Source organism: Montipora foliosa, chromosome 2 (assembly GCF_036669935.1).
Source record: "Montipora foliosa isolate CH-2021 chromosome 2, ASM3666993v2, whole genome shotgun sequence".
NCBI lineage: Eukaryota > Metazoa > Cnidaria > Anthozoa > Scleractinia > Acroporidae > Montipora > Montipora foliosa.
This window is the reverse complement of record NC_090870.1, coordinates 64280431-64306904: the sequence shown is the minus strand read 5'-3', so window position 1 is coordinate 64306904 and position 26474 is coordinate 64280431. Positions and strand designations below refer to the sequence as shown.

The following is a 26474-nucleotide window of genomic DNA, read 5'->3' as shown; positions in this document are numbered from 1 at the left end:
TTAATTTAGTTTATGTAGGCTTGAAATTAAAGAGAGTACAATTTGAATATATGGACTTGATTTACTTCATACAATCACCAAAATAACAGCATAGAAATCACACCATTTTGTGATTTGTAAGTGGCAAGACGTATAGGAAGTTTGAAAAGTGGTCAGGGCTTGCAGAGTAAGCTCTATTTACATGATGCAATCTCATTGTCGATGCGATATCCTGTATTTAGTTAGGCGTTATTGTGCTTAGCTAGCTAAATGCTTGTTCATAAAATCGATCATTCTTCCCACAGACAACTCAGCGATGGTTTTGTTATAGTTAGCACTGTGTGGATTCGTGAACGCGTGGCCTGCCTCATATTCATAAAATTCGTAATCCACACCTCCTGCATCCAACTGCTGCCTCAGCTCACCGTACTTAGTCGGGTTTGCCGTGTTGGAAGTGTCATTTTTACCAAAATGGCACTGAAGTGGGATTTTTATGGTGGACACGTCCGCGAGCTGTGGAGGTGGAATGCCATAAAATGGAGCAGCAGCAGAGATTTCTGGTACAAGAGCAGCAGCTGCCAGAGATAGTGATCCTCCCATACAGAAACCAGTGATGCCAACTTTCTTGCAGCCTGACTTGAGCAGATACTGGGCTGCACCTTGTATGTCTTTCACAGCACCTGAGCACGTTCAATGTTGAAACAATCAAATTGTGTACCACGCCCGCGTCATTGTAGCGTCACAAAATATTAGAGAGATTTAGCATCGTGTACGCAAAAAACGTCATGCAGAAATCTACAATTTGCCAAAAATTAAAGAAACTTGACAACATGTATTTTTTTCCGATGGTGACAAGAAAAGAAAGTACTCGGAAAAATCCGAGTGCTTCATTGAAGGGGTCGAGCTTACGACCTTCCGACTACTAATTCAGCACGTCGTCTTCAACTGAGATATAGAAGAGACGTGGCAGCTACGCCATTAAACTACAATCACCTTGCATACGGAACCCGCGCCCGCAGTGCGCGCGGCAGTCAAAACTGTGCTATCCTGTCAATCATTTGCCCTTTCACCGGAAACAGTACATTTCGGTTGTGCGTGTCGATCGGAAGCGATTAAAGTCTTTATTCGCGAAGTTAACTCAAATAAATACATTATCAATACGGTTTTGCCGTCTTCTTACACTTGATTCGAAAATACCAGCCTGAATTCGTCTTAGATTAGTTAGAAAAAGCACAAATAAAAGCCAAAGCACAACAGCTTACGTTCGAATTCTGCTCGCCGGCAACCCAAGTTTGTTGACAAAAAAATTGCCACAAAATGTTTTAAATGGTTTTCTGGCTCTCTATTAATAGCGCTCACGTGCATTTTAAATGGAGTATCGGGAAAGAAAAATTGTCAAGCTGATATTTGTTTTGTATAAACATACCTTTTCAAGTAGCGAAAATTTGTATAAGCACTACAAAACTTTTACTAACCATTGCCCGAAGGAACAGCTTTGAGAAGCTGCAAGAAGCCGCTGATGAATTTTGCACTAAAACCTCGGCCCCTAACACCGGAAAGCCAGACTTCAGCGGAAGGCTCACTAAAGAAGAGTTTCTAGAGCTTGCCCTCCCGCAGGTCGCCAGAAAGGTGCAAACAAGCTGATTCATGTCTGAAAAGAGTAAGGTCTAGAAGGTGCAGTCAAATTTTGTTTCTTGTATTGAGCAAACATTTATTCAAAACTTTTCCCTCACTCCCAAATAAGAACTTGCTGTGTCTTGCAATTCTACAGTGAATTACTATTAGGCCAATACCAGAATCAACATCAAAGAGGCACTCCCAGGGGTTTGAGGGAAGAAGGGAACATGGCTTATTTGAACTGGGGAACAGAGGAACAATATCAAAATATTTTAGGGAACAAGGGAAGAAAACCAATATTTAAATTTTAGGGATCAAAAGGCTGGGAACAAGTTTCAAAGTAATTTGGGGAACAAGGAAACACAAGAAAATATCTAAAGGGAACAAGGACTCCTCTCCCCAGGAGGCCCTCATCAAATGTTCTGCCTCTATCCAACAGCTCAAACAAGCTATTCCAACAATTTTTGACTGACCAACAAGAAAAGAAGACTCTCTAAGATAAACAAATTATTTGTAATAATTATGACTTTAGCATGCGAAACAATGCTCAGATGCTTATGAGCACCCTCATGCCCATGTTTGTAAAAAAGCACCATGAAGTATTTCTTGCGGCTGGTTTAGGCATTGTTTCATCTTTCAACATCAGGCAAAACCAAATCAACTCCATTCTCAGAGGGCACTGGGGAAAGAGGCTAGAAGAAAAAACTTGCATTAATCCAATACTTCCAAGGTAATCTTTACAGAATAAGATTGTTGAAGGAACACTTTTGAGTGCCAACCTTAAGCCTTTTAATTTAAAGACTATTAATATTGTTTGCGCTTGTTTTAACAAGCGCAAACAATATTAATAGTCTTAAAATTCACAAAATGTCAAACAGCACATTTTATTCTCATATTCAATTAGCTTAGGCCGCAATATTCCTTAAAACTATGCAGAACTATTTACCATAAAATGTGGAACATTTCCTGCCTATCTAAATATGCCGCAAAAGGGCTCTAAAAAGCAACCAGTTAAGTTTTTAGCTAAAGATACACAATACCTAAAAAATAAATTATTTGATCTGATCAAGACATTGAATGACCAAGCAAATAAATAAATGGCAGCAATGTATGTTAGGTTCACAAAAAGGGAAAAAAATATTCCTCAACTGATGTTTCAATATGCATATTTTAAATTAATTTTCTATCAACAACTCAAGAGACTGACTTTTCACTGGCATTGATTTACATTTCCATGATAAGTTTTAAAGTGAATCTGGCAACCACAGTGCCCTATGAAATTGGAAATAACTTAAACAAACTCTTTAAAGTAACATTTTACAAGGGACACCATTGTTAATGCCGTGCGAAGAACAAAGAATAAATTGAAAAAAGAGTTGGTCTGGAGTTTATCCACAATGGACAGTTAGTGGCTGCATTCACCAATGTAGAGAACAAACACATCAAGTTTCTTCTCAAGCAACCAGGTGTTCAAGGAGCTATTCAATTTCCAAAGAACTATGGTAGTGTACAACAGTACCAGGGTGAATTTGGGTACGTGGCCTGAAACTGAAACTTGTGGAGCCAAACAACTTGTTGAGCTTAGTACTTAAACTGGGTAGATAATTATGTCTACAAATATTGTCTATTCAACCAACAGTTTCTCCTAATTTTGTGTACCATTCACTTGTTGGTTCCTTAATTAAAAAAATCGCTAATTCAATTAAGGATTCAAGTCCTTTCAAATCATCAAAGTTACTTTGCGCCACCAGGAACAAACGAAAAAATACAAGCAATGAAGACAAACTGCTCAAAAATACACGACTCCCTTTGAAACAGCAAAACGGGCCGGGGATCCTGAAGTCACTAAAAAGTCCTGCAAAGTCACTAAAACGCCCACTAAAACGTCCTGCATGCTACGTGGATGTTTGCAGAACGATCGCAAGTTGTAATCACTGAAAGAAAATTCCACTCCAGATCTGATAGATGATGGTCGTGCAAGACTCGCCAAGCACGTGGAACACCCAACAGGATTGTTTGTTGTTTGGCACAGCAGATGAACGAAAAATTGTTCCCCTCACTATTAAGTTCCAACCCGATAAGACCAATCTTGCCCAAATACAACAACAATTTGGGCAGCAGGCAAGCTCATCACAAGCCATCGAAGTTGGCATAAAGCAGCATAGCGCTTCACCTGAAGTTCGATCATGATGGACACAAACAAGAGCTGAAAAAACTTCATATGGTCAGATGGCCAAATGCGATTGACCCAACACTCATTAGAGCGGCTCAGTTATCGGACATCAAAGTGCTGAACAAACCAAGGGATTTCGTCGTATAAATGTTCACTCAGCAATGTCTTCTTCCTCCAGAGAATAAAGTTCAAAGGCGATCCTGGTTTTTAATCACATGCTAGACCAATTCATAAACTGGATAAAGTGGATTAGCAAATTGATTGCCAGAACAATGCGTCATTTCTGTCCCGCTGAGTTCAAAGAAGCGACGGTCAAGAGAGTCACAAGAGAAGGCTGAGCGAATGTCCACCCATCTAACCAATCCGAATGTAAACAATTGGCGTGACGTCGAATAGCACAAGGATAGCACAGTTTTTCCCGCTCGCTGAATTCTGATTGGTCAGTTTAAATTTCAGTAGCTCTCGCCGTATGCAAGGCAACGAAACTTGTTTCATTTGCTCACTTCCTCCTTATTATCTCCAGATATCGAGCAACATCTCAAAAGGGAGAGACAATTTTTAATTAAAAAAGCAGCCTGTTTGTAGTTTCATGAAAACGCGAAGCTAAATCTCTCCATTAAAAGTTACAGTTCTCATCGTAACCACGTTGACAATCAGACAGACATTCAAATAGACCTCTTTACAGTTGTGTGCTTAGTTACCTGGGCTTTAAATGAAAGTGAGGCTGGTGTTGACCTTGTTATGATACAGACCTCTCCTTTTCTTATGTTAATGATGTTGTTGTCATGCTAATTAGTAAGAATTAACATTATAAAAGCAGTGAGGTTTCTATCAAAACAAGGTCAACTTCAGCCTCACTTTCATTCAAAGGCCAGGTAACCAAGCACACAACTGTAAAATGGACTATTTATTCAAACCAGAGAAGCATCAATCTATGTCTGCTCTCTCTATTGATAAAACATTTCCTGTTTTCATTGATCATGATGCAACTGACTATCCTATGGATGGCGCAGTGGTGAAAGCACATTCCTCCCACTAATGTGGCCCAGGTTAGATTCCAAGACTCAATGTCTTGTGTGGGTGGAGTTCGTTGGTTCTCTACTCTGCTCTGAGAGGTTTTTCTTCGTGTACTCCACCAGTTTTCCCCTCTCCTCAAAAACCAGCCTACAATTTGATGTGAGTTGGTTTGATTTCTACTGTACAGTGTCCCTAATCAGTGTCCCTAATCACGGTGCCCTAATCAGTGTCCCTAATCAGTGCCTCTAATCAGTGTCCCTAATCAGTGTCCCTAATCAGTGTCCCTAATCAGTGTCCCTAATCAGTGCCCCAGCGCCAAATACACTTTACACTAATATAAAGTTCATCATTAATCCTTATCATCATTGGTTGATCAAGCCAGGTTTTCACTAGCGACTAAAATACAAGTGCAAGCATAAGTAGCTTATGCTAGTGAAACGAACGTCAACATAAGCATCAAAATCAACCTCGGTAACCGCCATAATTTTATTCGAATGCTCAGACGCAGGGAATCTGGAAAAAGAGCTTTAATTGGCCAGACGCAACAAATTTCCTTGTGCTGATGCTGCGTTTCGTTTTCACACGACGCAAGCGAACGCAAGCATAAACGCAAACACAAGGAAAAGGAAACATTTTGATCCGTGTGCTTGTGTATGCGCATGTGCTTATTGTTGAGTCAACCCCGTTTTCACGGTTAAATAAGCGCTGTTATGCTTGCGCGTGTGTTTGCGTCGCTAGTGAAAACCAGGCTTCAGAGTTTGCGTTGTTTTAACCATGATCTCGCTGAAACCAATCACGCGATGCAACGGCAAAAAGCTTTGAACAAATCAATGTTGTGTCTGCTTGAACTCGTTGTTTTCTCAAAGAAGTAAAAGGCCGAAGCCCTTTTGTGTGGCCGCTTCTTTAATACTTTTCTTTTCCTTCCCCTCGACTTGCTTCTGGGACACAACGAGTCTCAAGGGAAAAGAAAAATATTCGCCGATAGCTAACTTGACTCGCTAAATGTTATATGATTCCGAAGCTTTATGTTTTATAGATAAAGATTTATATATCTAAAAAAGGGTAATATATCTTTAGAAAGGTTATATATCTAAAGAAGGTGGTCGAATCAGCAAATGCTCTGACTGGCCATTTTATTACTAACGAGTTTCATACCGCACAAACTGTGTGGCCCTCTTCTAATATTTAACAATTATTTTGCGAAATTGCGCGGAATATCGCCTGATACATTGGCTAAAATCAGGGGATCTTCCGCAAGATTGAGCAGGATAATTGTTTTATTATTCAACACATTGATGACAAAGCACAATTTTCTACGTTTATTGGAAAAAAAAGCTGGAAAAATACCATTTTTCTCGGCGACACACAAAATTACGTATATCGCAGGATATACAAAAATTTGGTTTTATTAACGGAGTTGACAATGTAAATTGACAATGTAAATTGGCCACCGTACAGAGATTCTAAAAGCTGACGTTTCGAGCGTTAGCCCTTCGTCAGAGCGAATCGCTCCGTTGATAAAACCAAATTTTTGTATACTACTTCCCTACCGACGCAGCACCACAGTTTCTTTAGAAACTTCCCCCTTCATTAGCAGGATATGCGTTGAGTACGCACGATGACCATATTTGGACATTGTCACAACGTGTTGAGTAATAACCTTTGTTATTGAAGTCTAGCTTAAAAATTATGAGGCAATAAACAAAGAAAGACACGAAAAATTGAACGAGGGCGTGGTTTTGGCGTTAAGTTATGAAGCATTGTGAACCATACTTCTTTTGGATTAAACTCAAGTTGAATTTTTCATATTATTTTATATTTGTATTTCCATGCGTTGACATTAACAAAACAAAAACTAACGAAATAAAAATGTTGAAGTTTTTATGCTGTCTGTCTTCAGCTGTTTTCACTAGTGACGCAATCACAAGCGCTAGCATAAGCACAAGCATAACCAGCTAATGCTAGTGAAAACGAACGTCAACATGAGCATCATTTGGTTCAAATGCTCAGACTCAGGGAATCTGGAACGAGCGTTTTAATTGGCCAGACGCAACAAATTTCTTTGCGCTTATGCTGCGTTTCGTTTTCACACGACGCAAGCGAACGCAAGCATAAACGCAAACACAACGATCCTTGATCCTTGTGCTTATGCTTGCGTCAACCCCGTTTTCGCGGTGAAATAAGCGCTCTTCTGCTTGCGTCGCTAGTAAAAACCAGGCTTTATTTACATGCCACGACCAGTACTACATGACCGAACTTATTATGAACCAGAAGGGAGCTACTCGCCATTCATCCTTTCTACAAATTCCCAAACTTGTCTATCGCTTAACTACGTACAGCAGATTGTAATGTGTAATGCTAACTGATGAATGGTACTGGTGACTGCAAATGCCTTACCACCTTTATTGGCATTCGGCGGCGTTCTCTGAAGAATTGGTCTTCCGGGTGTTTTCGAAACCAAGATTTTCCCCTCCGTGTATGAAAAAACTTAATGCCCACACGTAGCGTTTTCGAATTGTATTTGCCTGTCCACACGAATACGCGAAAAACGGTCACCTCCACCTACAGAACATGCGTGCGCATCGCCCTCTTTGGTATCAGCTCGACTCCGCTTTCTAAAATCTACACGCGGAGGCGTCTTCAAAAACCTTCGTTTTCGGTGCCCTTTTCATGTGGACGGGAAGCAAAAACGGAGCAAAAAGTCTCCGTTTTCGAAAATTAGTATCCGGACACATGTGGACGCGGGGTCTAAGAATACAATAGATGTTACTCTTATGCAAAGAGGTGGAATGGTATTCTGCGGTCATCTTTTCTTTGCACGAGTTTAACCTCATCTTTCAAGACGAGGAAGTCAATCCATTTTCAGATGGCATTAAAATTACAACACCATCTTATTTTGAGACCCCGAGGTTTTGTCCTTAAGTCCACAAGGCTCCCGTATGGTATACAAAAATTTGGTATTATCAACGGAGTTGATAATGTAAATTGGCCACCGTACAGAGATTCTAAAAGCTGACGTTTCGAGCGTTAGCCCTTCGTCAGAGCGAATCGAGGGATTATGGGTTACGTGTAGTTTTTATAGTAGAGTAGGAGCTACGCTATTGGTGGTAACATGGCAACGTGAAAAATAGGAATATATTAGTTAAATGAAAAGCGTTCGTTAATACCGTGGGGATTAAGGGTGCCGATTTGAAAGATGAATTTTTGTTCCAGATTCTTGCGGCTTTCCGTCGTACCTAGATGTAGGGAAAGGCCGCAGATAGCCATGTTTTTTTTGGAGTGGTTAGGCAGATTGAAATGGCGAGCGACTGGCTTGGATGCATCCTTGTCATTCTTCTCAACATCGCGAAGGTGTTCGCGGAATCGGTCACCTAGTCGTCTACCTGTCTCACCAATGTATAATTTATTGCATAACGTGCAGGTTATGCAATAAACGACATTTGCGGAGGTACATGTGAAACGATCGGTGATCTTAACAGATCGCTTAGGTCCCGATATCTTGCTAGTGTCAACAACGAAAAGACAAGTTTTGCATCGCGAGCGCGCGCATTTGAAAGTGCCGGGTTGCTCGTTAGTTTTGAGCGCGCTTCTAACTAAAAAGTTGCCTACGTTTTTGTCGCGTTTGAATGAAATAAGTGGAGGTTGCGAAAAGATTCTACCAGTCTCGGGATCATTTTGGAGTAATTTAAAATTACTAAGAATGATGCTTTTGACTGCGTGATTATGAGGATGGAAAGTGAGGGTGAATGGAATTCTGTCATTCTTATCTTTTTGTGACGTTTGTAGTGATGACTGTCGATCAAATTGTTGGGCGCGATGATGGCCCGCTTTGACCACAGAGACAGGATAGCCACGTTTTTCGAAGAACTGGCACATCTCCTCTGATTTGCTGGAAAAATCGGAGTCATCACTACATAGACGTCGAAGTCTAAGAAATTGAGAATAAGGGATGGAGTTCTTGACATGTGATGGATGTGACGATGAATACAACAAATAACTGTGTGAATCAGTAGGTTTGTAGTGCACACTAGTACATAGCACGTTGCCTCTAATAGAAACGTTGATATCTAGAAAAGCCAATGAAGTTTCCGAAATTTCCCAGGTATATTTAAGAGCCGGATGAAAAGAGTTGACGGAGGTTATAAATTGATCGAGTTCTTCTCTGCTGGATGAAATAGCGCCGATGCAGTCGTCGATGTAACGGCCGTAGAGTTCAGGTTTGGGGCCGTTGTACTGACTAAAAAATTGGTGTTCAACATATCCTACAAAAAGATTGGCATAGCTAGGTCCCATTCTTGTGCCCATCGCTACACCATTAATTTGTTTGTAATAGTTGCCGGCGAATGAAAAACAATTAAGCGTTAAAACTAGTTCGGCAAGGCGGAGGAGCGTTTCCGAGCTAGGTTCTTTGACAGTGCGTTGATCGAAAAAGTGTTTAAGTGCTTGAAGACCTTCGCTATTAGGAATTACTGTGTATAGAGATGTAATGTCCATGGTGAAAATAAGTTTGTCTTGGCCGGAGAAATTGAAATCGCGGAAAATTTGTAGTGCGTGTGTACTGTCTTTAATGTATGATGGCAAAGATTTGACGATAGGCGTCATAATCCTGTCTAAGTAGCTAGAAATGAGCTCGGTGGGGCAACTACAGGCAGAAACGATAGGGCGACCTGGGTTGTTGGGTTTGTGAATTTTAGGCAAGAAGTAAATGCACGAAGTTCTAGGGGTGTTGATGATGAGATTAGTGGCAGTGTCCGGTAATTCTTGATTAACTATAAGATTTTGAATGGTGTCTTTGACAAGTTTTTGATTCTTGGAAGTGAGATCTTTAGGGATTTTGGCATAAAACGAGGTATCCGAAAGTTGCCGCAAAGCTTCTTTTTGGTAAAGGTCGGACCGCCAAACAACTACCGCGCCGCCTTTGTCGGCCGATTTGACAACTATGTCGTTGCGTTTACTAAGATTTTTAAGCGCCGCCCACTCTTCCGAGGAAAGGTTGGAAAATTTAGTGTTGCGATTGAATTTAAGTTTGTGAATGTCGTGACGGCATTTTTTGGTGAAAAAATCTAAAGAGGCAAATTGTCCCTCTGGGGGAGTCCATTTGGATTTGCGAACTAGAAGTGTTTCAAAAATATCTTTATTAGAAGTGTCCGAATCATGCTCTTTGTCGTGAAAAAAGGCTTTTAACTGAACGCGGCGAAGGAATTTTTCGACATCTTGCTTAATAGAAAATTCGTTGGTGCGTTTGGTAATAGGGACAAAATTTAGGCCCTTACTGAGAACAGATTTCTCTGAGTCAGTAAGCGGAAGATTTTCTGGAATTGTAATTACGGTATTATGGCTATGCAATGTAGTGTCGTCGGTAATTTGCGGACCTATTAATTGTTGAAGTTTTAGAGTCTTGGTTTGGTGTAAATGGTCAAACAGTCCAGAATTAAGTTGTCGGATTTTAGCGCGAATCGATTGTACTAAAATTGCTGGACAGATTTTGGAAAGTTCGGAGCGACAAATCTTTGCCATCATACATTAAAGACAGTACACACGCACTACAAATTTTCCGCGATTTCAATTTCTCCGGCCAAGACAAACTTATTTTCACCATGGACATTACATCTCTATACACAGTAATTCCTAATAGCGAAGGTCTTCAAGCACTTAAACACTTTTTCGATCAACGCACTGTCAAAGAACCTAGCTCGGAAACGCTCCTCCGCCTTGCCGAACTAGTTTTAACGCTTAATTGTTTTTCATTCGCCGGCAACTATTACAAACAAATTAATGGTGTAGCGATGGGCACAAGAATGGGACCTAGCTATGCCAATCTTTTTGTAGGATATGTTGAACACCAATTTTTTAGTCAGTACAACGGCCCCAAACCTGAACTCTACGGCCGTTACATCGACGACTGCATCGGCGCTATTTCATCCAGCAGAGAAGAACTCGATCAATTTATAACCTCCGTCAACTCTTTTCATCCGGCTCTTAAATATACCTGGGAAATTTCGGAAACTTCATTGGCTTTTCTAGATATCAACGTTTCTATTAGAGGCAACGTGCTATGTACTAGTGTGCACTACAAACCTACTGATTCACACAGTTATTTGTTGTATTCATCGTCACATCCATCACATGTCAAGAACTCCATCCCTTATTCTCAATTTCTTAGACTTCGACGTCTATGTAGTGATGACTCCGATTTTTCCAGCAAATCAGAGGAGATGTGCCAGTTCTTCGAAAAACGTGGCTATCCTGTCTCTGTGGTCAAAGCGGGCCATCATCGCGCCCAACAATTTGATCGACAGTCATCACTACAAACGTCACAAAAAGATAAGAATGACAGAATTCCATTCACCCTCACTTTCCATCCTCATAATCACGCAGTCAAAAGCATCATTCTTAGTAATTTTAAATTACTCCAAAATGATCCCGAGACTGGTAGAATCTTTTCGCAACCTCCACTTATTTCATTCAAACGCGACAAAAACGTAGGCAACTTTTTAGTTAGAAGCGCGCTCAAAACTAACGAGCAACCCGGCACTTTCAAATGCGCGCGCTCGCGATGCAAAACTTGTCTTTTCGTTGTTGACACTAGCAAGATATCGGGACCTAAGCGATCTGTTAAGATCACCGATCGTTTCACATGTACCTCCGCAAATGTCGTTTATTGCATAACCTGCACGTTATGCAATAAATTATACATTGGTGAGACAGGTAGACGACTAGGTGACCGATTCCGCGAACACCTTCGCGATGTTGAGAAGAATGACAAGGATGCATCCAGGCCAGTCGCTCGCCATTTCAATCTGCCTAACCACTCCAAAAAAAACATGGCTATCTGCGGCCTTTCCCTACATCTAGGTACGACGGAAAGCCGCAAGAATCTGGAACAAAAATTCATCTTTCAAATCGGCACCCTTAATCCCCACGGTATTAACGAACGCTTTTCATTTAACTAATATATTCCTATTTTTCACGTTGCCATGTTACCACCAATAGCGTAGCTCCTACTCTACTATAAAAACTACACGTAACCCATAATCCCTCGATTCGCTCTGACGAAGGGCTAACGCTCGAAACGTCAGCTTTTAGAATCTCTGTACGGTGGCCAATTTACATTATCAACTCCGTTGATAATACCAAATTTTTGTATACTACTTCCCCACCGACGCAGCACCACAGTTTCTTTAGAAACTACCCCTTCATTCATTTCTCCCGTATGGTAGTTCAACTGAACTACCCAAACGATGGCTAAAAAACAACAGATTTGTTTCGAACAAACGCGAACCTACCGTGTGAAAGAAACACTTCTCGCGCGTTTACACGTTTACGCGCCTAAGTTATGTAATGCCTATCGGTTCATTTACAAGAATGAAACAAGGCCAAATGGAGCTGCTTGAAAAGTTTAGTCCTTGGTTTTCCCTTCGTATTTTTTGAGGAAGTACACAAAATATAAAAATAATTGTGATTCGGTTAATAAATAAAGCAATGATTTTGTGTGTTTAACCCACCTGGATAATCCAAGTTGGTGACCAAATGAAACGCTTCTGTGCTTGTGTTTGCTACTTTTCCCCTGTATAAATCAGGTACCAAGGTGACAAATTTGCCCAGTTCACCAATGTCTCTTGCCTGTTCTTTAATTTGCTCGTTCATACCCCACCATTCTTGGACTACAATCAAGCATTTGCTCGGGTATCGCATAGCTCCGTTCAGCGACCCGGGACAGTCTCCAAGTGGATTCGTTGAAGTGAAATTAACTGGCTCTTTTTGCACATGCACCGAGTCAAACCTCATGTGCAGATTGAGAAGGACAGTTAAAAACCCAGGTAGTTCTTCGAAAAGCAGCATTTTCCTTTCTTGATTCTTGTGCGTTTGTAAGCAGTGAATATTGCACTTTATTTGATGTTGAATGATGCGTGACTTGTTTTTGCAAAGTGACTCAGCACTGATAATAATCTACATTCTCTTACACGAAAGCAGTCATCCGGAACTAACCGTAGGAATCCTCAACAGGCGTTTTCTTGGTAGTCACGCGGGAATCGAGGCGCGAGGGAAATGCGCGTGGCTCCCTGATGACTGCTCGTGAAATCGGGTTGTCGGAGATTCCTTCGAAGGCCCGTCTATCATTTCCTTCAAAAAGTACGTTACATAAATGTATGGTCGAATAGAGACACTGGCAAGCAGTGTAGGAGTAAAACACCAAACCATTTGAGGAAATAAGTTCTTGTTCATTTATCTTGAAATCGATTTACATGAGCTTTACGAAAAGCTTACGATAAATATTCTCCCACCGACTGAGAAAGTGTTACTATACATGAATTACATGACAGTAAGCGTTAATTAGAGCAGTGATCCATCACATGACGTTAGCACACTGCCTAACCAATTACAGCAGAAGCAGACAAACTGACCAATAAGTGTTTGCAAAAAAAATAAAGGGCGCCCACATTAAGCGCGGAAAGGTAACATTTGTGATTGACGGAGAGGGCGTGATAATAGGGAGCTTCCGAAACGACGACGCCGACGGCAACGACGACGCTACAAAACAATAGGTTTAGTGAGCAAAAACAATGGCTCTGCACGCTCTGCACGTGCGTTTTACATTTTGGTACATTTCTTTGCCGTCATCTCCTAAATGACGACGTGAAATGACCAAATTCAAGGTTCTGTGGAGGACGTTAGCAAATGACGAGGAATTTTCAGTTCTCTCTCTACGCTTCCAACCCACTCATACCAGTTTCATTCCTCGAAAGTTACTACACATTTTTAACGCGAAACGACATGAAATAGTTTCGTAGTGATATGAATAACGCGAACTCGTATTTTTAAATGAAGTCCTCGTAGCTGTCGTCGTCCTCATTTCCAAAGCTCCCTGGTATTTGCAATACGACTTCAGGAATTCAGTTTTCCACTAACGTTAATCAAAGCCAATTTTTGCCCAAAATTTTAACTGAAATAACTAACACTGCAGATTTATTCGAATTTTAATGCTACTTGTCGGCAGCATATATACAATAGTGTGTCTCCATATTTATATAAGACACAAGTTATCATAAAGCGTTTCTAGTTTTAACAAATCACAGAAATGTAGTACAATTGGCAAAAATTCTAACACAATTGGAAACGATGCAATTAGCCAGTACCAAAAATACCATAATACACTTTGTTTGTCCCTCCAAAATTTTGCATAAATATTGTTTCCAGTTTCTGTTGGGACCAAGAGGAAATAAAAACAATGCTTATGCAAAATCTTGGAGGAACGAACAAAGAGTATTATGGTGTTTTTGATAGAGCGACTTTCATATGACTTTGAAAAATAAAAAACAGAACGAAAACAAAAATGCAAAAAAATTTAAAAATGGCTTACCGAACAAAAGCAAAAGGGGCGAGTATTTTCACTGGCTTAGCGAACGCGAATGCAAACAAAGTCATCTCTCCGTGGAACTTTCTGGAAAGCGATCGGCATTTCGCTTTGACGTCAGTTGAAATGCAATAATGTGATTGGGCAATCGAACTGTTTACTGCCCAGTTTCCTTGGCGGGAATAAGGAGAAGCTCTGTTTTAATCTTGCCAAACATTGGTTTGTGAGACAAACTGCGAACACTTTTTCAAGCTCATACGAAAGTAGCTCTACTGGCTAATTTCGCTACCCTCTTCAAATATTTTCGAACAGTTCAATGATTCTTTGATTGCACTTTACGTCACGACGGCCATGTTGATGGAAAGAGCAACAGAGAAAAAGTCTTTTGGGAATTTGATTCTATTATTACTGATGCAAATCCTGAGCTGCATTTTTCTGTTGTTTTGGCACCAACATGGCCGTTTTATGACGTGAGTGCAATCAAAGAATACAGATTAAAAACAATAAACAGTCGCTATCAGTAAGATGTCTCCATAAGTATGGAGACATCTAAGCAAATTCAAAGGCCATCAAACCCATACGTGTGGCATTGCAAGTGAACAACAAACTTTACTTCGTCCAGAGCTTGTCGCCGACTGCCTACAACTCCTATGCATTTTACGAGATGAAGTCTCACAAATTTATTATTTCACAAGTGACACTCCAATTTCAAATTAACGCTGGTGTGGACCAGTATGGAGAAACAAGTGGGAGAACGACCCAGTTAGCCTGCAATTAAAAGCCGTCTTCGTTTCCTTGCCGCCATACTGAGGGAAGGAAAGCGGGAAACTCGCCTTTCTGAGACGAGAGTCTCACGTCATATATTTTTTCCCCTGGATCTTAAGCACCTGCCAAACAGGCGCCCCTCCCAATATTAACCAAAGGAAATTGTTCATCAGGTTCTCGCGAGTCACACAATAACTTGCAGTTAATAGGGGAAGTGCTGGAGCCAAGTGCCAAGTGCTGGAGCCTCACTCAAGCTCAAGCTCAAGGAACGATTCAAAAAGCCTGTAACGAGCGGCAAAAATGAACCGCGAGACTAGCTCTAGAGACTTGCGCCTAGCTCGAAGGTTTAGCATTGGAGGAAATTGCTCTTCCTTGCCGGGTTTTAGAGGAAACGACCGATCTGCAATAAGATTGCATTCTAGCATGACGTTCTAATTCATTATTTCCGTGGCTTTTTCAAATCCTTGCGGACGAGAGAAAAAATCTTCAACAAAAAGAAACTTTAAAAAAAATGGGTGACTTATGTGAGATTAACTTGTCCCTTACATTATCCCTTAAATTTAAAATAAAGCAGGCAATTTAAATTCCCACAAGTCGAGTGTTGAACACCTTAACACATAATTTGGCACCTCGATTGGCGATAATTTTGTACAATTTGCAGCTAAAAAGCATAGTCTCGGTGTAGAAACCAAAATATGTTCCTGGAATTGCCATAAGCTTGAACAACCAAGATTTCTTGGCTTTTGTCGATGCATTTCAAGTGACGAATAAAACATTCGAGGTGCTAGATAACTCCAAGGCTCATTCTTAAGCGTTCATATACGACGTAGCTAATGCTGACTGCGGGCGCAACTTTCATAAAATTCGGTGCCAGACCTCTGTAAAGTCCACGCGGTCCATCTTCTTTAAAAATTGTCCTAAAAACTGAAATCATGTTATCTCCTGTGTGAACGTCCCGGGTACGTGCTGAAGAAAAAAGACAAAAGCGGTCATAAGGCCTACGACGAAAGAGCTCTCATTCGTTTTAGTTAGGTACTTTATACCATAGAGGCAAACTTTACTTACTAAATCAGTGCTGATTGGCTGAGACAGAGGACATTTTTTCATTCATTTTGGAAATTGCCCCGGCCAAAACATACATACGCGCTAGGTCCACTTGTTGCGCGCCAGGGGCCTGGGACACGCTGCGTTGAAAATGTAGAAGACCTTACACAGCAATGACCAGAACCAGGTTGCTGACCAGTGGCTTTCGTTAAAACAATGGTTTGTTGGGGGTGCTCAGTCTCGCGGGCTCAGAAAACCTGGTTGTGGTCATTGTTATGGCCAGCCCGTTCAACATCATGCAGGCCTTTAAGAGTGCCTTAACCGGCTTGCCCGCTCAAGAAAATTGTACTTATGTCCACGAATGCGCGTAATCAGACCCAACTTTGACATCCAAGACGAAGCCTTTAAGTCTAAGCATTTGCTACCTATGTCCAACAACAAGGTAAGGGTAAAGGTTAGCATTATTTTTAGCTTTGGGCAAAATGCAGCATTTCGGGGACACTTTGTGACGTTAACTGTCTGTATTCCGAGACACGAATGATGTTGAAGTTGGGGAGAAGAGCAAGGATATAATAAATTAATTTGGGGCCCAAAAGCGAGCTGCACTGTAATTAGGTAAATATTGCTCTTCACAAATGTCACCAAGATTTTACCCTCAACGGAAAATAATGCCAAATTGCGCGGCCACACCTTAGGAAAAAAAAGCGCAATGAATTCTTTTCTTCACACAATTTCCCAAGTAGCCAATATAATTGAAGAACCTCTGATAATATTAGAAAGAAATTAGTTTTAGAATCGCATATCTTCACTTTCAAGTTTTCCGAGTGTCACTATTTGGAATAATTGTGATGCGTGCGATTGGCCTATTTTTTTATACAAAACCGCAACACATCACAGGAACAGTGGATTATAGCGGATGGTAGAGGCATCCGGGAAATTTGAAAGTGAAAATAAGCGATTCAAATTCTCTTTTTTTAAAGAAACATTTTAAAACAAATTTGGTTGCAGTTAGAGTGGAGGTTTCCTTATAAGGGCGGGCGGAACGGCAAGTGACACAAACAACTTGCGAAGGCAGTGCCACCCACTTTAGGGCGCTTGCCTTTAGATCCGGAGATACCGGGTTCAAGACACGTTCTGACCAGTCGTTGAATTTGTTTCTGGTAGTCCCTGGTTCAACTTCTCAGCCGCACTTGTAAATAGCCAGCCAAGTGGTTTGCCTCTGGCCAGTTGGGATTCTTTACAGTTGTTGTTCTGTTTTGTTCTTTCATTTACTTTGCTTTATTGGAAATGAACAGCCCTGTGGGGTCAGGGGTCAATTGAGTATGTATGAATGTATGTATGTAAGTGAGGAAGGAAGAACTGAACTAATGTCACTGCAAAGATTCCCCCTTCCTTTACCTTGTGCTTGGAGCTTTGTCCTGACTAGGGAAAGAGGGTAACTTGCTAACTGTCCACATGTGCTTGATACTGTACCACAGGCCAACAGAACAAACACTCCTGGGTCTGCAGACTCATTCTTGTGGTAATTTAAGTAAAAGTTTTTAAGCGTCTGCAACGCAAAATGGACAAGGTTAAATCTTGAAATGCAACTCAAAATTTAGGGCGACGGATTCACAAAATTCAACACAAGTTAGTATTGGAAATAATACACCACTGTGTTCCTCTCGATAACGTTGTCTTTTCATTTTTTCTTCTCTTACAAAGAACACACAAAGAGTGCAGAAGAAGGATACCAATAAGAAGTATGTCGAATCTCATCTTTAAACGTTTTTGGTAACACAACAATAGCACTCTTTTCAAATACGTCACGATTGAGCGCCTAAAGCATTATGGGGTTAATATGCGGACAAATACTTTTTAGCGATGTTTGTACGTATTTCAATCCCATAGAGCTTTGCAATAATCTATTTCTATCAACTGTGGAAAATGCTATTCTGAATAGAAAGGATGCGAAACATGAAACAAAAAAAAAATACATAAAACTGACTCCATCTTTGTTGCCGGTTCCACACTCATGCATAAACTAACCTCGTACACTGCAAGGTCTATGCCCGCATAAGGAATGATTCCAAGCAGACTAGGAAATAATCCACGATAAAAGCTCCTGATTCCTTCAGTTGTAAATATCACATACGCAGCATGAACGAGTCCTCTGTATTGCCCTGTTTTACGAAGAGCTAGCCTTGTTTTTAAAACCTACAGAAAGGAGATATTTAATAATTCAGTTACACTGAAATTAAACTAGGACAGGGCAGCAGTTTGCGTAGTGGCACCTTCCGCCAATGAGGTCGACAGCTAATGCAGTGTGACAGATGCCTGAATGATCATAGAAATAGCAATAAATTGACTGCTCCCCTAAGGGGCTAGCAAAAATACCTGGAATTTTCTTTAATTCTGACAATAGAAGCTACAATCCTGGGTAAACGTTTGGATATGACATATCCACAACCCTAACCACATGGCCATGCTACTTGACGATCGTTGCGCTCGAATAATTTGCATGGGATACATGGCTGTACCACGTCTTTGGACCAGCAGCGACAGTGAAAGTCCCAGTCTTTCCAGGAACCCATCATTCGCTCTGCCCAGTACAGTTGGTTACAATTGTAGCGAGGTAGTATCAATGAGTTTTCACTTTACCTATTTTTCTTTTAAAAAATGATTACAGTGTGTAAAAGAACTTTTCAAACCACTAATAAGATATTTTCATACATGAAGTCAAGAACTGGACTGGCAGCCGAATAACCTTATCATTAACAGCAATTATAATATAGGTAAACTGGTCCGAGATGAAAAGGAGAATTCTGATTGGTTCTCTGAGCCGCTAAGATGGACTGGCCACGAAGCAGCGTATATAGGTCAAGCCAAACTGTTCCCATTTTTTGTTTCCATTTTCTCGCACATAAAAAAATGCGAGAAATCCTTTTTATTTAGTCATGTTGGAGTTCTAGTACGAATTTTACTTTCCAGGACCATTAACAGAAGTAGGCGATGAGGTAAGACTCAAGAAATAGAAAATTCTGCGCAAGAAAGCAAATGCAATAAAAACCTTATTGAATTGTAACTTGTTTGGTCCAAACAAACGCTCACATGGTTTACATGGGTGGAAAACAGCACTTCACATTACCCTCAATAGTTAAATTCTATTTACAAGCACGGCTAGGAAGTTGAACCAGGGACTACCAGGAACAAATTCAACGAGTGGTCAGAACAGGTCTTAAACCTGGGATCCCTGGATCTTAAGGCAAGTGCCCTAACTACTGGGCCACACTGCCTCTTTCTCATAAACTTGCAAAAAAAGGCACTCGACCAATATTATCCCAGTATGGGCCTCACGCTAGTTCAATAACATCTATATATTGAATTTGAGAGAAAAACAGAAAAAAAAGTGTTACCTCCAGAGGATATATGCTTGTTTGAGACGCTACACCAGCCATAGCACCTGCTGTTAACCTTTCACTAACTCCAAGCTGCTTTTCATCTGCGCCTAACAATTTCTTTGCCTGTTTGAAAAAAAAAAGAACAGTTTACGAAAAATACCCACACTATGGCAATTGCAACATGAATGATTCACCAATGGATTCAAAATTTGTGCGATTTGTCTTAGAAATCAAATGCTCAAAAGTTTGAACAGTTGACTTTGTCCAACAACCCTGACTACGGACACAGTAGTTAAAATGCCCTCGATAAGAAATACTTTTGGTAGCTGGCATTAATCCTTTTAAATGTAGCAAAGTAAACATACATATACACACTTCTCCATGATCCATCTTCACTACAAAATTTTACTTTTAATGGGCACTGAACGTAATTTGGTGCCAACACAAACCAAATTCTTCTGCAAAACAAAACTGAGGTCAGAGTGGGGCACTTTGAATCCATTCCCCTTCACTGCTCGGTTTTGGATCAAAATACATGCATGACCACTTTTTTCGTTTTTTTTTTTTTTTTGAAGCCAATAAAAAGGTAAAATTTCAATCAAAAGGTTGTAAAAACAACAGTGAACACAATGTAGTGGGACGATTTCGGAAAATAAGTAAAGTGGAAAGTGTGTTAAGGTGATAAATCCACTGAACCGTGGGAGACATAATAGATTTTACTCTGTCTAATGCCAGACAACTTTACTCAACAATAGGAGCAGTTCAGGAGTCAATGGGTTAATGCCAGGTTGTCGTCACAGACTGCTTTGCATTGAGAAAGTCCTTTGAAAACAGCAATGCAAATTAATTTATGACGTCAATGCAGGAACGAACCCAATCCCCTTCATTGCTCAGTTATGGATCAAAGTATGACCACTGTTCCCATCTTTCAGAGCCAATAGAAAAGTGAAATTTCAATCAAAAGGTTGTAAAGACAACACGAGAATAAATACAATATAAAGTGGAAAAGTGTGTTCAGGTGATAGGCACTTTAAAATGTTGGGATTTGCTACCCAACACTGTTGCACCCAAATCCACACTATGACCATGGATGCAGTCTGTGTGGTTAATTAAATTTTTGGCAAAGTGTATGTCTACTACTAACAAAAGAAAAAAGAAAAAAAACTAGTTTCAAAGTCCAGGATCAACAGGATTTTTTTAAGAGCAAGCCTCTGATTCCATCATAATATTTATCAAGTAAAAAGTTTAAAACCCATTTTAAATTTATATTTTAATAATATAGATAATACTTCATGGTTGGTGAGTGCGTATTCACAAGTTGTGAAGGATCCCGTAAACGGACGAGTGAGCAAAGAAAACAAGTGAGTTTAACGATCGTAATAAAAATCGTACAAACGAGCCAACAATGCAGTAATTTGTTAATTACATAAGTAAAGAGATCATAAATTTAAAGAGGTAGATGTAAGTGTTAATGTGAGGATATCAAACCACTGAAAAAAGTCCCAAACAACTGGCAAAATATATTTGAAATAAAAGAACTCTTTACCTTCCCTCGCTCGCTCGAACACTTTTAAAACTTTTAAAGATTTTCTGAAGTATTTTGTGAAGGAAACTAAGCAATAAAAGAACAAAACCTTTGAAAACCATACACCAGTCAGCTGCCATGTTTACAAATTAATTTTGACTCCTGCCATTGCTGCACAGGCTGCCTGGGCCAAAGCTAAACAAACTACTTGCTAATCAAAATACAAGGAGGATAATTTTTCACTAGTTCAAAATATTGCATGACTAATCAAAAGGCCGCTACGACAATTTTTCACTAGTCAAGTGAAAACATTGTCTGTCGTGACTAAATGATTTTTAATTCATCACGGAAATGTACATAGATATCTATACTTATATAATAAAACAGGATCCTGTAAATTGTTCCTCAGTAATAACTACTACTTACCTTTTCATACGCAAAGAATTTTATTGCTGACTCTGGTGCAATTTTAACTACATTGGCACCATTTCCTCTCCACAAAGATTTTATTCCTCCCTCCTTTATCATCATGGAAAAACCAGATGAAATTCCTATCCTGTTCTGACTTGAAGCTTTCACCTGCAAGGTCCCAGAAATACAGTATTATGATGTCTGGAGCACTACAAATGTTTGCATTGTCCTCTATGAACTTAGACACAAAGTTTGTGTCAAAAACAAAATTTGTTATCTTTTTCCTTGCCGTGAGAACAACTGAAGAAAAAAATGCACATAAAATCTTTCAGTGACAACAGATCAAATCTTGTCTTACACTTGCTTCATAATGCAGACAACAATATTACAGGAGGGTCAATCAAAAATAATAATGTTAAAAGAAAATTAATTATGTCAATATTCCTCTGAAAGTGAAAACTACATGTAGAAGTCAAAACCCAACAACAAAGTTAAAACACAATGACATGAACACAACAATAAAGTCAAAGGAAAAGAGACAACATTGTCTCTCTTTTAAAGCTGTGAGAGCAACTAACTTTGATTTGGTTGATTAATTTGGAGACAGATGGGTGCAATGGTTAACAATAAAATCTGAAATTTAAAGGCATGTGGCATGTGGCAATGCAACACAGAATAAAGACTAATGGTATACTTTGCTGCAAAGATACCCTGTGGTTTTATTGTGAGCAGGTTCTTTTTTGGGCAAACTTCTTTATGTGTTTAGGGTATCACATTATCATGACTATGTCACAAGTGGTTAAGTTTTGTTTACCGGTAATTACCTGTAGTAAAACTTTTAATCTATCCAGTGGTGCTGTTGCTGTCCTGGAAACTGTAAAACAAGGAGAGCAACAGACAAAAAATCTGATACATTTCAATTCCCTTGTCTGGCTTTGCACTGGATTGAAAAATGAAAAAGCACAAAGCTCAAGTGACTGTCACACTAACCAACTCCTGCACCACCTCCGGCTACTAACTGTCTCCACCACATTCCTGTGACTTTCTCTTCCTCTGTGAACTCATCAGGGATGGTCATGTCCTCCCCAATGTCAATGACCTAAATGTCAGTAACATCAACATTTGCAAACTTTGTTGAAATTTTTGAAAACTCACTAGGAATATACATGTAGTGGATCTAGATTACTGAATTTCACACAGAATGATACAACCTTTACACAGTTTGCTCATGAAGTCACATGCAAGGTGAGGTCCACACAACAGAATCACCAACATACATGTAAATAAACTTGCTTGTTATGTTTTGCACATACATTTTGTACCATCATTAATTTTAAGGTTACGGTAGACATTTCATGGGTGTCCTTTGCAAAAATTCTTTTTTTAAAACATGTTAGTTAATTAACCCTTTATCACTCAAACCGGCCTAAACAGGCCAGACTGTCTTAGTATTTTACTCTGTCTAACGCCAGACGATTTTTCTCGTCAATGATGAACCTCCAGGAGTCAATGGGTTAAGCGCAACAACCTTAAACTATACATCAATAATTGAGAGGCTATGAAATGCACTTTCCGATAAAATGTATTTTCTTTTTCACTTTATCTAATCAAAAGAAGAGTGGGGCCCAAGAACGTTGAGCGACCGATGTCTCTCTGATCAAATTTATCGGGTATCAAATTTTAATGCAAAGGGAAGCCTTGTGTATGATGTCATTCACAAGGCGTTTATCATCAAAACCATTTGAGGCTTTATTGATGATATTCCAATTGGTTCCTTATATTTATGTAAAATTTTGCCTATCAAATACGCCTATCAAAAATTTACCAATAACGAAGACCATTGCAGGAGTTCAATTCTAAAAAAAGGAAATCCCTCACACTGTATTTCAGTTATTAGTATCTTGGGAGTCCTTGGGGCAAATTTCAAGACAATCGGTTGAATTTTCACACTCTACTAAATCACGTAAAGAGGACACACTTGCCCAAAACCGAACTAAGTTTTTTTTTGATTCTAAAGTCTTACAAACTTTTCATGCCTTTTCATCCACCACCTGTCAACACGCAAAAAGTGCAAGTATAAACAGCCAATGGGAACACAAGAGATGTCCTGTAGAGTCCCTTGGGATGAAACGCAAAATGTAATTATGATTTCTCAATTTACGGCCACGCTTCTCTCTAGGTTTTACTTTTAACTCTTTTCTTGTTTAGCCTTTCCCAGGAAAAAGTCATTCCCAAGGAAAAAAAAAACCGATGACAACGTTTGACGATTTTTATAACAAACAACATGACTTGAAATTCAAGACCACAGTTAATTTCTAGTGGAAAACGTGACCAAATTCCCTGGGTTGACAGTTTCTAATTGCCTTTTCCTGCCTTTGCTGACTGAGAAAGATCCATTGAAAATATGTTTTCTTTCATAACATGCATTTTAACCTTTTGGAGTTTTTTTTAAAATGTAGTTTACGTAGTATTGGTTACTATCGCAAAAGCTTTGCTTGTGAAGGTCTACCGTAACCTGAAGAGCCCCCCCCCCCCCCCTCCACAACCCCCACTTAAATTCAGAATCAGATAATTTAGAGTTGAAGATATTTTGCACACCAGACATAATCCAAGCCACTTACCATACTATGCCGCCAGAACTGAATTATATCATGCATACTGTGGCCACTGGGATTCAACAAGTGGTATTCTCTCCATTCATTCCAGTTCACTTTCAGAGTCTTATCTTTATCCATGCTAAAGAAGGTTATGTACATAACATCCACTTGTGATTTAAACTATTAAAGGATTAAGTGACATTGTAGCAGCAAAAAAAGGGCTACTGATTTACATGTAATGTTAAAGGCCAGCTTGTACTGTATTCAGGAAGTCTAAATGCAAACTGATTAGACAAACCAGTTTTTTATAAGCTAATAGCTTTTTATAGCTGTGCATTTGTTACTTAACATCTTCCGTTAGTTCGGACACACAGCTTAAGACAACAATGCAAGTGAATGGCAGGTATGATTGTTTTATTGATTTGTTGTTTGAAAGTTCATAAATTTACATAATGAAAAAATCAACGAAAAAGGCTATCAAAGCTGAAAACAAAATTTAATCTCCTCAGTTGGTTACCTTTTAAGCAAGAGAGCCACTTCCTTGTCTGTCACATTAACACCCATCTTCTCAAAAGCTCTCTTAAGCTCTGAAGTATCCACACTTCCTACAAAGATACAGGGATATGTAGATTATAAGTCTAAATAATTACCCTGCTATTGTGGGTAGCCAAATTCAAAATTTGGTAAGGAACAAGTAGAAAAAAAATTTTGATTTGCACTTGCTGCTTATTTAACAATTTTCCTGTTGAGGCAGCCCTATGGCTTCACTTTTGCCTCCTACATTTTGCAGAGATATAATTATTGTAAACTGACTACATTCCCTACACTTAAAATTAATGATAATGTATGGACTCAAAGAATTACGTGCCACAGAGTTTGACAAACAAGTGTTGTGATACAAGGCCTATTATTCTTCATACTTATCTAAAAAGAGCAGAGACTCTAAACATTTTTTTTTTTTGCTAATGGCACTCTCTGAAGTCAATATAGTGGATAATGAGTCTCTTAGAAAGCAATTACAATACACACCAGAAATGCCGGCTGCGTAGAGATTCTCTTAGGACTATTAAAACAATATAACCCATAGCTAAATGTAGCCTGCAACATTTCTTGTGTACACAGCTTCTTCAAAGCATAATGTCTTGCTATGTATAACTTACTACATGGGAAGTACTTTCTTTTCACCTACAGCTGTATATTTATACTAATCAAAACCCTGTTTGTTGGTCTAGCATGTAACAGCTGTTATTACAGTTGAGCACACGTTTCAGGGGTGATTGTTTCAAAGTGCGCAGAAGCGACGCTACCAGGTCAACATTCTATCAGGTTTAGAGAAGAGTAAGAGATTTAGCATGTGAATTGCAGAAAACAGTAAGAGTTCCTATGCATAATTTGTTTTTCTCAGAAAAAGAAAAACTGCATTTGTTGAATGGAAGCTGCCCTTGATAGCTTCGCACATTTGGGGTTGTTACTTCGGTTAACACATCTACACGTATGTGTTATACATGTACCACACCTTGCCATACTTTCCACAATAAAATTAGGCCAAACAAACCCCAAATTACTCAAAAAAAAAATGAAAGAAACAGTCAAGAATCAAGAAATCACAATCACAGGGGTTGGCGCAGTGGTAAGATCTCTGCCTTCCAACCCTAAGGTCCCGGGTTCCATTCCCGGTTCTGCCGAGACTGGAATATTTGGCGACCTTCTTTCCCGCTAAAGTTCACTCAGTTTTCCATCCTTCCGAGGTCGGTGAAATGAGTACCAGCATGCATGGACCGCTTAGAAGCGGCTGCAATTTGCGCCTGTATATGCTTCCAGTCCGCTGGGGGTAAATTGATCATTGTAAAGCGACCTTGAGACGTTAGTGATAAGGGCGCTATATAAATGCACCACTTTACTTTACTTTAATAGAGAAATTCTCGTTTTGACCCAAAAGCCTCGTTTTCGTGCCTTCTGAAACTAACACTGCTAAGACATGGGCTCAACTGTAATAGCAGCTATTAAATCCACAACTTCTAGCAACAAGGTCTAGGGCTCTTCCAATTATGTAACTAGCAAAGTACTATGTTTGTGCTGAGAAAAAAACAATTATCATTTTCTTACCACTGCCATCTTGATCAATGGTCTTGAAAACAATCCAAAGTTTCTTTTGATGATCAGTCACATACTTTACAAATTCTTCAAATGACATATGCCCGTCAAGGTTCTGATCCCCTAAACTCATAATTTGCTATAAAACACAAAACACAGATGCAATTTTATTCATTCACACCTAAAGCAAAGATCAACAAGTTAAATCGTCTAGTGTTAAACAGAGTAAAATCCGTAAGTCTCGCCTTCAGGAGAGAAAGAGTTCGAGTGTTCAAAATAAGTCATCCATCTAAATGTAAGTGCCAATGAGTGATCAATAAAATTAATTAGTTCATGGAAAGCTAATGACAAAATACTGTGTCATTTTAAATTTTAACATCCTTTCATATACATTTACTTGTCATATAACAGAAATAATTAAATATTCTTATTATTACTATTATAAGTACATGTATATGTTGTAATGTACATGAAATGATATTGTTAACAGGAATAAATATAATCATTATTCCTGACA

General features: G+C 39.5%; 2 protein-coding genes across 2 annotated transcripts in view; both read right to left on the bottom strand.

Annotated features, from left to right (window-relative positions):
- Positions 1–47: 47 nt before the first annotated feature.
- On the bottom strand, positions 48–12721 carry LOC137985509 (protein usf-like). The gene is made up of 2 exons (XM_068833132.1): positions 12292–12721; positions 48–659 (listed from the first exon to the last, which is right to left on the bottom strand). Exons 1-2 carry the CDS (start codon positions 12626–12628, stop codon positions 238–240), a joined length of 759 nt encoding a protein of 252 aa, XP_068689233.1. The 5' UTR covers positions 12629–12721; the 3' UTR covers positions 48–237.
- A 1684-nt stretch (positions 12722–14405) lies between these two features.
- LOC137985484 (mitochondrial adenyl nucleotide antiporter SLC25A25-like) overlaps positions 14406–26474 on the bottom strand; it is a 13944-nt gene continuing 1875 nt past the window's right edge. The window contains exons 2-11 of the mRNA XM_068833108.1: positions 25970–26096; positions 24381–24468; positions 23888–24002; positions 22257–22365; positions 22091–22140; positions 21282–21434; positions 19346–19453; positions 17979–18146; positions 17349–17499; positions 14406–15872 (exon numbers count right to left, since the gene is read on the bottom strand). Of these exons, the coding sequence (XP_068689209.1) occupies positions 15691–15872; positions 17349–17499; positions 17979–18146; positions 19346–19453; positions 21282–21434; positions 22091–22140; positions 22257–22365; positions 23888–24002; positions 24381–24468; positions 25970–26096 (1251 nt within the window). The 3' untranslated portion in view covers positions 14406–15690. The remainder of the gene's footprint in view (positions 15873–17348; positions 17500–17978; positions 18147–19345; positions 19454–21281; positions 21435–22090; positions 22141–22256; positions 22366–23887; positions 24003–24380; positions 24469–25969; positions 26097–26474) is intronic.